The 12,121-nt window shown below is 30.2% G+C and overlaps 1 protein-coding gene across 6 annotated transcripts in view; it reads left to right on the top strand.

Moving 5' to 3' along the window:
* Nucleotides 1-12,121, top strand: part of LOC124953915 (telomerase-binding protein EST1A-like) — a 129,532-nt gene that overhangs the window by 87,549 nt on the left and 29,862 nt on the right. The window contains exon 25 of one of the 6 annotated variants that reach the window (XM_047506027.1): nucleotides 6,372-7,341. The exons of the other annotated variants lie outside the window; for them this stretch is intronic. Coding sequence (XP_047361983.1) covers nucleotides 6,372-6,380 — 9 coding nt within the window. The 3' untranslated portion in view covers nucleotides 6,381-7,341. Of the gene's footprint in view, nucleotides 1-6,371; nucleotides 7,342-12,121 lie in introns of those variants that run through there. 6 annotated transcript variants of the gene reach the window in all.

Genomic DNA, 12,121 nt, shown 5'->3' with positions numbered 1-12,121 from the left:
GCCACGAACTAAGCGAATAATCAAATTCGCATTCTAAAAAGCGATCACCGCTTAATACGCCGTGTGCGTTACGTGTGAGAGAAAGAGGGAATACGAGATGAAGCAGGCAGGTTTTGCGAGGGAAGAAAGTAAAGCATTGTGTGCGTCGATTAAAATGGTATTTTCCTTTCTCTGAAAAAAGAAAATGAAAAACCAAATCATTAGCAGAATAAAATGTTTTCCCAAGCGAAATATAATTTCGAATCAATGCAAATATCGTACAAATATAGTGACAGTATTATCACTCTCAGTGTGGTGATATATTCAGCTTGTCGTTAAGTGTACAGTACAGTCACAAAAAGTTTTTACATAAGATCAAAATATAATTATTGTAATTATAACTACAGCTATATAATTTTGTCTATGTTAATAAAATTATATCAGTCGACATATATATTACATATATACACATATATATATATATATATATATATATATATATATATATATATATATAATATTGTCTAAACGGCATTAGAGATTTTAAATGAGATTTGTATAAAAATCGTAAATGAATCGTAAAAGAAATTTAATCAAGGAACTTTCGTCACTTTCATCTTTCATCGTGGATTACCGTTAAGAAAAAAAGGAAAGTATCAGGATTTCCCGTTAAAAAATAGTTAAGATGAATGAGTCTATGGAGAAAAAAGTTGTTCGTATCGTCGATAAAAAGACACATACATATTGAGTTTCTTGCCAAGTAATTCTCTAACGGATTCTTCGTCGAGCAGAGGTATTGATCGGACTAACAAATTCAGAGTCTACGTCTACGGCTATAAACAATTGTCAATTGATTCTCTTCTTTTCTCTTTCTCTTCTTCTTTCTCGGCCAGTATCATTACAAGGACGAACGTTTCTCTATTTCGGAACAACTGACGTTGAATCGATAAACGTGGAAGAGGCGTGGCGTTGATTACGGGTTTCTTCATGTCGATTAATAATGGAAAGGACAGCACCATGTCAAAACCAGCGACCGTAACTTGTCTAATCTCCGATCTTACCTACTATCGATTCGATCATTCATCTTGATACCGTAACATTTAATCGCGCAATTTAAGAAGTTGTATTTATCTGTTCATAGAAACTGAGCGTGGTTTAATGATTGGAAATACTGTTTTCTTTTTTACAAATTCAATGAAAAATAATATTGGTAAAATTTCCAAACATTTTATTATCCGAATTTGCTGTAATGTCAGTTATTCCGGTATAGACGAAGGCTTTTACAAAATGTTATAATAATTCTTATATTGGAGGTTTTACCTTAGATAAATTTTTATTCGATATTTTATCGAACGGTACAATGATAGACAACCTTGGTTGGTGTTCAAAGTAAATCAGATTTCGCAATGTTGAACGGCGTCGGGCGCGTTTCTCGTCTTATCGCATTCAAAAAAGAAAGAGCAAAATCGAGTTTCATCGATCCAGTATATCGCATCCAGCATATTCGACGCACACGCTTTGCAGTTGAACCATCGAACGGGTTTCTCCATCGTCGCGGGTGAACGGCGAAGGAGACCGGGCGCGATTCACGAGTGGATGAGGAAAAAGAACCAAATGAATTCCTCCGGCACAATCACAAGGGCCAAGCTAACGGTACCAAAACTCTGTGATACGAAGGACGCCACGACGAGAAACGATTCCTCATTTCTTCGGTTGCTTTTATTATTTTCGACACTCGCGGTTCGATAAATTTCGTCGTTTTTGTTCCTTCCACGATTCTCCTCTCTTCCCTCAGAACATTTCTTTTTATTGCGAAACATTTGGATCTGTTCCAAGAGAGACGAGGAATTATAAAGAGTTGAAGGATTGTAGTTACCATTTTTCGCTCCTTTACACGTGAAACATGTTCAAGAAAATATTTTTTCTTGAATATTTTTTCAGCGAAACTTTTTTCAGGATAAGTTCCATTTCAACTCTCTATTTACCTATTTAATTAAAAGAAATTTCAAAGAAACAGCACGTTTCTATTTAAAATTCATTTATTCTGCTAAAGTAATGAATTTCTAATGAATCAAACAAATTTTCAAAAAAAAAAGGGAAAAAAAAAGAAAAAATAATCAAGAAGACAAAAAGGATGACAGATAATTAATAAAAATAGAAGATAAGCGTATGAATGCCCTTCTAATTTCTTTCCATAATTTTATGATTATCGTACAATTCTTTCCGATCTCTTTGTTCTTATTCGAAGACGACTTCGTAACTAGGTGTAATTTATTCTAAATCTAAAGAAACGATTCTCTTCTGCCTTTTTCCTCTATATCATTTAGTTCGAGCTATAACTAAACGGACGCTCGAGTAGTTCTTTAATCTTCTGACAGAGTTGGTTTTCATTAACGGATACTTAATTGGCTTCTCGAATTTATGTGCCATAATTAAGACGATGTGGCGGATCTTTGCATAAATTTAATTAGGCTTCCCCTCGACCTCGTCGAATATCACATTGCGTCTTCTCTTTCTCGTGCGAGATCTCGAGAGACCGATCGAAGCGACGATCGTTCGTTCTATCGTCTCGTCTAATTACGGACTTCCTTTTAATCACGCGTTTTACTTCCTTATCGATCTTGATCTTATCGCGCTATACTTAATTTTAATATAATGTTTTATTAAATCATAACAGTTTGCTCCTTTCTTTTCTTCCGTTTCCCTAGGAAGTAAGAGGAAAACATTCGAATTAAATTTCTTTCATTGATTTTTCAACGAAGTCGTTAAGACAGTTTTATTATTGATATAACTAAAGAAAAAGCAAAAAAAAAAGACTTAATAAAGATAATCTAAATTTTATCTAGTTTACCGAGTATTACGTATCCACATTATTTCTTTCGATTCCCATTGAAAAGAAATAGATTATCCTCCCGTGGAATACTTAACTTTTTTTAGCACGATCTAAAAAAGAAGCTATGAAAAAAAGAGAGTAAGGGGAGGGGGCGTGAAATATGTCTTCTCGTGAACAACCACCGAATTTATCAGTGAACATATGGCGAAGTAAAGAAAATCGATTATTAGATGCTGTTGAACATTTACGGACAGGATGGAAGGATCTTCGTTTCTTGCGAGTCTCGTAGGTCAAAGAAAAAGAAATTTTCACATGGAAAGACGATTTCTACTATGTAATATACTTACTCATATTTAATAATACAGTGTTATTATTTATAATCGTCTGTTTTCTATTTTCTTTTATTTTTTTCTCTTTTTTATGATTGATGTAAAATAACAAAAAAGTTCTTAATGATCGTTTTAAATGACGTATAGAAAAATTTGTAAAAAGCACGATATAAAATAAAAAGATAACTTTATTTTCGCTATATCACATCTTCTTTTCGAAGTAACAGAATTTATTTCTAGATTGGCGTTAATACGCTACTCTCTCAATGTCCTTAGAACTACGATACCGGATGTTAAAATCGAGGTCGTCTTTGCTCGGTGATGTTCGGCGATCGCGGGGTTAACGACCTACCGTTGCTAATTGTAAATAATAACTAAAATAAAGCTTTTCTACGCGTCCCTCATAATTATTGTCAGTCTCGAGATGTTTTGTTATGTGGTTAGAACCATTTTCGCATAATATTCGTATTCGTATTTGTATATGTGTGCTATAAGTAACTCCGATCATAGACCTTGGTACATGTGCATGCGAACACAAGAAAAATGGAAAATTCTCTTCCTCGTTATCCTAAAATATTTACGATCAATGAAGCCATCGCGTTCACTCAAAGATAATAAATTCAATTTTACGTGGCTGAAAATAATCCACCAACATTACGTAGAGAACGACGACGAGGTTTAATTGTCTTTAACTTGCGATAATGGCTCGTCCATTCTGTCCAGACACCATCATTGTAAGAAACATTTAATAACGTTAACTTTTATAAGTATTAAACATTAACGTATACTCGCATATTCGCGATATCCATATTATCCATGTTACACGTTAAAAATACTTTCGTAAATCTTTCGAGAATTATTATGCTTTTTTTCCCAAAACATCACGAAAAATTACGGTCTACGAACGTTCTCTCTTTTGCCGTTGATTACCGTGAATGATGAAATAGATTCGTTACGAATATTTCACGTGTTATATTTTATAAACGTGTCTCGAATATATTTAAGAAGGATATGAAAAAAAGTATTTTTTTTTTTCTTTTTGTAATTAGTACGAGGAGTAGTAATAGTGCCGTTTAAATTCACAGTACCATTTTTAAAAATTATGAATAATTTTATATATATATAATAATTGTTTCTTAAGGAAAAAAAAAAGAAATACATAGTTATAATCGATGAGTTTTAGAAAAAAGAGTTTTGTACAAATGTGGCAAGTAAGAATTGCCGAAGAGAACTCAAACGTCTAATCACCCTAAACTTATTATCTTCTATTAGTACCAAGTATTCATCGAATATGAGAGCATCTATTTTTTAACTTCTGTCAGCCTCACAAGGAATTTTCAATGGATATTTCAAGCAACAGCGATTTGAAAAAGCGGAATACTTTCAATTAGCTTTCTAGTTTGTACTTCAATTAGCGCGCGCCTGCCTGAGCAAGCAGGCATTACCTATTACGTCGCGACTACCCTGAAAAAGAGACTGAAAAAGTAGTCATCTTATTTCTTTATGGTCTCTCATATACGGCGATGGAGTACACATATCTCCATCGCGAATGGACTTGAATTTTGCGACTATAATTTATCACTTCAATTTCTATCGTATGCGTGTATATTCTATTTGCGTTAACGTGTATGTAACCGCGGATGTATAACAATAAATTAATATTTCCGTATAGGACAATGCACGAATGAATTCCAAGTATACTTCGTATTACGATAGGCCGTAATTATTATCATTATTTGTTTTTTTTTTTTTTTGATCTTCATTTTTATAAAAATGGTTTGTTCCCTCTGAAACAGATTTAACCAATTGAGGGCACTTTCTATTGCTTTTGCTTTAAGAATAATCAAACTATGCTACGTGTCCTTAAAAATGATGGATATTTTTTTATATACTTTTGTATATATCCGTTATTAGCCAAAGTTGTTCAATATATTGTATAAATAAATTAGATGTTATACCAGTTATAGTATACAGATATGACGAGCAGGATTATTGTCGTTTGTTTTTGTTTCCATCAATAGCTATTTTATTTCTTTTGATAATAGTCTTGTCTATTTTTTCTTTTTATTTCGCAATTATCTTTGAATCCTTTATATTTTATCTTATAATGTTACGTCCGATTTGTTATATGGTATAATTTTGTCCGTATGTATTGTTACATCTCAGTATATCTTGAATTGATCATTTTCGAATATTTATTGTGATCGTTGTGCAATTGTAATATGATATATATTACAATTTGATTAGTTTTTATTTGTTTGCTATTGCTTGATGTATTTTTTGCGACTTGGTTGTGTCTTGTAATGTTTCTAATGTATTGCCGACAACCTCCACCATTCTATTATATGTTCTATTCTTTCATGTATTTGTCGAGATTTCCTGCATGTATCTTCTGCTATTTTGATGATGAATTTTGATAATTTAATGTATTACTATTACTTCATTCTACATTGCTATAATTTTAATCAAAATGATATAAAAAATTTCGTTCGGAAATAATAGTCAATGTAGTCATGCTTGCCATACTTACTTCACAACAGTTAGTGCATAAAAGTTAAACCCAGCCATTAAAAATTGACCCCAGTATCACGATGAATCCTCTATCAACTTCATATTGTTTTGTCTAATAAATTTAGAATTATCACGTGATATTTTGGAGGCGATAGTGGATTTGATTATATAAAGGGTGGGACATTATTAATATAGTAATTTAAAGGTAATAATAATTGTAGATTATTTCTATCTATACTTTTCCTTACTTTTATCAATCAATTAATAATAGAGGCAGTGATAAATCGGGATTGTTCATTAATTAATCATGTTTATATTTTTCATTTTTGTCAAAACATAACTTTAATATAAATAAATGAAGAACGATTTTATAATTATCATAAAATTGCTCGAGCGAATTGGTCATTGGAAGTTTGGGTAGATATATTATAATTTTGATTGAAAAATTTTTGATAGCCTGGTGTTCATCTAGCACTATATCTTATTATACCAATATCTACTTCTCTTTTATGACAGCTAGGCCGTAAACCGATTAGTATCAATAACAACTTTTTTAAAAAGTGCTTTGATCCAATGACCAATTGTCTGCGAGGATACCGTTCCAAATGGTTTCACTGTTGCAATTAAGAGATATCGCTATTATCCTATTGTTTAAGAGTTGACTTAGCGATAGAATCAATCATGATATTTACAGATTCTTGGTCGATCCCTTTCTGCAGGTAAGCTGACCGGATAATTTGCCTACCACCAATGAAGGATGGGATGCTAACGGTTCACCTCCTTGTAAAGAAATGTCAATAACGAGTTACTAGGTTTAAATGTGATGGTGGGCACAATAAGAAATGATGTGAATAGAGGATACCATGGTTGGAAGAACCAGGCAGGTACCACAAGTACTCCTATGGTTTTGTCATTAAATTATCTTTCTTAAAGTACAAGTGCGAAGAAAGGAAAGGCATAAAACGATTAATTCATTTTGCTATGAAATTATGAATGTATCCATTTTCTCTATTTCTGGACACAAAAAAGCAAGAACAAAATATTTTATATTTTTTTATTCATTCTAGATGTAAATAGATCTACGAAGAATCGACCAAATTTTTTTTTTCTCATTTTATTCGAATACTGATTGGAAAATATCCTATTTTCTATCTGCATTCGTGTTACATGATTCTTTTTCCGTATCGAAATTCTCTGCTATAAATAATGTAAGATGCTTTTAACCATACTTTCCTATCTTCGTACTATTCCCAAATTTTTTCTGGAAAGTTCACTGAGATATGAGAGTGATACATTTCGAGCTCTATTCACATATGTAATAGCGATGGTGTTATTTAATCGAAGAAAAATTTTGCAATCGGATAAATTAGAAGCAAAAACTTTTAAAACAAAAAGAACAGTAGGTAAACTACTGTAATTGATGTGCCTACTCCTTTCTTCTTTGTTCCAAAATTCAAAAGCATATTTACATCATCATAATAATTCTAACTTAAAAGTAATACATTAAAAAATATTTCAATGAAGAAATTTTAATTTCTAATTAAATTTGAATCGATAGTTGCATTCGTTTTCCACCGATTTAGGTCTTCTATCATACATTGATTTATTAATATTTTTCCTTCGTAATGTGAACCGTTAAATTTCAGAACTGAGAATTTTTATTTCGAATTTTTTGTAATTTATGAAATTATAGGCCATTGCTAGTCAGGCAGCTGTTAAAATTCCTAAATATTTTACAAACTTTTTGCAAAATTTTGTAGTTATATATTTTTTTATACCTATTCAGAATTTCTATAATTTAACTCTTCTTTTTATCTATTAGATTTAGGAAGAAATTAACAGAATCAATTATGTATTAACATCTTATTAAATTTAATACATCATATTAAATTCTCTATTAACATCTTTAATGTATTTTTTGAAAATTTATAATGAAATCTAAATGTTCTAAAATTTTAATAGCTTCATTAATGTTAATTTATTATAAAAAATGTTTGATTTATTAATGAAAAGAAAATCATCTAAATATACTATTAATAGCATTCCTTTTAATCTCAGATTGTTAGTTATTGGCTTCATTACTTTTATAAAAATGTAAGAGGTAATATATAAACCAAATGGCAGACAGGTAAATTGAAAAAGTTTTTCTTTAAAATTCAACCTAAGAAATTTTTTATCAGCACAATAAAATAGGCGTCTTTTAAATCTACGGAACTTATGACATCTCCTTCAGTGATTAGACTCACGGTAGATTTAATATCTTCTAACTTGATATGTGGCATTTTGATGAATTTATTTTTTCAAATTAAATATAAATCGATTCGATTCATCAGATTTCTGCACTAGGAAATTGGAAGAAACCAATTGATCTTTACTATAATTGTATTTCTACTATAATTGCATTTTTCGATAGCTTCTGTTTCTAATAGCTTGTCAATTTCAAATTAAAATAACTCTGTCTCTTCTTTAATTTAAAGTTAATATTTTAATTAATATTTATTTAGGCGAAGTTTCTTGAATTGATTTTTCAGTGAATAGATACAATGTCTCAAATAACTCAGGATATATTTATTCGACATAATCTGCTTCTACTTACCCATAAAAAAACGTAGACGGCTAACAATTTTCTCTACCTTAGTTATATTTTTTTGATTACGACTGATTCGTCATCAACTAATTTATCGAAATTCGAATTTTTGAAGGTTTCAAAGCAGAATACTGTCTTAATTTAGGTATTGTTTTACTGCATGTTGAGTCACTATTGTTCTAGGTTACTACGTTGATTTTCATTTCTTGTGTTAATTGCTTTTTAATTTCTATGGCTTCATTGTCCTCTTTAGTTTGTATATTTATTCCTTGTTTATGATTTGGAGTGAGTTATAGAATTTTAGTTTGTCGGTATGAGTTGATGGTGCTGTCAATGTTGATATTATTGGTTTGTGTATCTGTAAATTGCTTGGTATTTTGATTTTGTTTGAAGTGATTTGCAGAATTTGGTTTTGTGGTGTATTTTATTGTTTTGTCGGTGATTATGTTTTGGTTCCAATATAGTCTAACATGTTCGTTTTCAAATATATTCAAAGTTATTTATTTGTATATTGAACCATATATCTCGATAAGTTTGTGTCTAAGTTCTAGCTCCTGATATATATATATATATATATATATATATATATATATATATTTTGGCTACGTTGCTATGCCTGAGTGTGTAATCTGTGATGTTATTGTCGGCCATCCACCTATCACATGATCTATAGATCGCGATTATTATTTACATTTTTTAAAAGTCTTTACATTGTTATTTGTGTTTATATAGTTATACAAGTGTTTTTGATATCCAAATGTTTAATTTTTGTGTTTTGCTGATATATATCAGGATTATTATAGCGTATGTATTAATTATTTTAGAAGTATTTCTTTTAAGTTTTGATTTAAGTATGTGAATGAGTTTGTTTGTTCTTTTGAGTTGTTGTTTAATATGTGCGTGTGGTATATAGATATGTTCTGTTCAAACTGAAGCATCTGTATGTTTCTTTTGGTTGCATGGTTTTAGATATTTCATTGTAAAGTATTTCTGATGTTTCTGATGTTTATTGCGCTTAAATTTTTCCTCTGTTTCATTATTATTATTATTATTATTATTATTATTGTTCTTATTATTTTACTTATTATTATTTTTATTATTACTCTTATTATTACTCTTATTATTATTATTATTATGAATATTTCATGCAAATGGTTTATTCGCTCTGATTTAGACTAATATAAATCAATTTCATAGTAATGTAGTTATTGTAGAAATTTCCGGACTACTGTCAATGTTGTTATGCTTAATATTATTGCCTTTTATATTAGTATACTGTATTATAGTTACAAATAATTTTTAATGTCTGTGTTGTTTATTTGGTGTTTCGTTGGAAACCCAGATATTTGTAGATTTCATATTTATCCAGGTTGTTCAGTTTCCCGCTGTTCAGGGTTTCTTTTTTTTGAGTCTTTTGTCCATTTGTAATGCTAATAACTGAAGGGACAAGTATACATGAAAGAGATGACGTAATAATCAAATACAGCTTATATTAAACTTCTGTACACAAAACGAAAAAACATAAGATGATGCCGATCCACGGCTTCGGCTCGCTTAACGAATTCTGACTGATTCCTTTGTTCTCTTTTCTTTTTTCTCGACACGTGCTGCAGTCACCCAATCCTCATACATATACGAAAAAGAACATATATATGACGCCACCGTACGCAGTAACACACACACACTCGATCGCCTGCCTATCTTTTAGACGTCAACCATTCTTGACCGTAGTCCAACCACGGACTATACTTTGCATGCATAAAATATTATTTTACTGTGTTAAACCAAATAATATGACAACACATTATGAGTATAATGGATAAAATAATTAAATATAATAATAAGAGATAAAATAATTTATAATTTTAATATCCAGGAAAACATTAACTTAAAACATCTACTTCTACATATCGGTCATTTTGTAATATTTCGGTGATTATATAACGTTCTTTATACTGAAGAATTTATTTTTTCGATGCTCCTATTATTCTTTCAAAATTTCTTACTATGGTTAAATCTGTTTTATATCTATCAGGTACTTTCGATTACTGTTAACTTATGTTCATTATATGTCATGGACAAGTTAGTTCTTTTGATCACTTTGCCTCTAAATGATTCAAGATCTCTACTATCATAACAAACATGTTTCTTCAAATAATCCTCTAATCACCTATGACTTTTCCTCGTTGTTTGATGCCAAACGATAATTTATTAAGTCTTTTCTAGGAACTAAAAGTTTATTCAATGAACCGTATTTATCGGTATTCAACGTCTTGCAATTTATACGAATATTGTCCGGAAGAATTATAGGTTAATTGGTATTAAAATTCTGTTAACCCGTTCCACTTGTCCGTTAGTTTGCGGAGAACTGGTTTGCGGAGAACAATTTTTATGTGCTATATTTCGTTTGAAATCATAAAATCCTTAAATTCTTTTGAAGTGAAACAGTTATCACGGTCAGATATAATTATTTTTGGTCGACTATAATACAAAAGCAAGCATTTAAAAACCTCTTTAGTCGGTGTAATTTTTACAGCGTATAATCTAACATATTTAGTAAAAGTATCAACTATTTCAAAGACATACAGTTTCACTGACCGTTCTTTATTAATGGGTCCGTACTGATCGATACGTCTCGTTGCAAATGGGACATTACCCTTTGGAATGTTATATAGAAACATATCCCCATTCCTTTTTACTGGTGAATGGTAAAAGAGATAGGTACTTAAGACAATTCTTTATGTGCATTTGTACTTTCTCCTTCATTTTCGAAAACCAATAATTTGCTTAAAGCTATTGTCAAATTATTATTCCTAAATATCTTAATTTATTGTGAAAACGGTAAATTACATGGCTTTTCATATAAACATAAAAAATAAAAGATATTGATAAATAAGGCCATTTCTCATTTCATACTATCTTCATTAGTTTCTAATTTCTTATATAATTTCCTCCTTTTTGTTTTTTATTACTTGAGACAGACAAGTTAAATTTAAAAAGATCCTTTTATTATTAACACACCAACTGAACGACTTAAAGCGTTTACATGTTTTAAACGCGACCTTGACCTATATTTAATCACATAATCGAAATCATGTAATTCCAGAGCCCATCAAATTATTTGGAGATAAATATTTTTCCTATTGTAACCTAAGTAAATTGCAACATGTTAAAATCTTATATTTAATATATAGTAAATAGACACGAAATCGCTGTAATATATAATGCTATGATCTCTAACTTAAAGTTATCAACTTTCCATTTCTATAGTTCGTTTTGAATAAGGAAAATTGGGTGAAATTTATGATCAACTTTCCAGCGAAAGTTCCAACTTAAAAAAAATGTTCCAACTTAACACCGAAACTTATCGCATTAGTATCGTAATGAAGTTCCGTCTCACTTTTGAAGCCGTAAATACTCAATACTGGTACTGAAATTAATTTAATCTTAAGATTAAGTATTTCTCTTTAGCAGATCATAAAATGGTTTGTGAAATTTAGTGAATCCTTCGATAAATTTTCTGAAATAAGAACATAGACATAAAAATTTATATGCCGTGTTTGTTTCAGAAATTTTTAACCATCCCTATTTCTTCTATCGTCGAACTTATTCCAATTTCGGATAGCGTATATCTTAGATAACGTTTCTACGTAAACAGAAATTGTCATTTACCTAAACGCATATTGTATAACATTCTTCTTAAACAATTCAAAAACTCGAATTAAAACGCGAAAGTGATCCTCACTTGTCTAAGTGGTTACTAAAATGTCATCCATATACACCGTTACATCGCCCATTCTAATAAGATTTGATAATATTTCATTAATATATTTTTGAAATCTATATGGTGCTGTTTTTAACCTTAAAAGCATAACTTAAAGG

Source organism: Vespa velutina, chromosome 1 (genome assembly GCF_912470025.1).
Source record: "Vespa velutina chromosome 1, iVesVel2.1, whole genome shotgun sequence".
Classification (NCBI taxonomy): Eukaryota; Metazoa; Arthropoda; class Insecta; order Hymenoptera; family Vespidae; genus Vespa; species Vespa velutina.
Note: the sequence above shows the minus strand (reverse complement) of the source record. Positions and strands in the feature narration are given on the sequence as shown.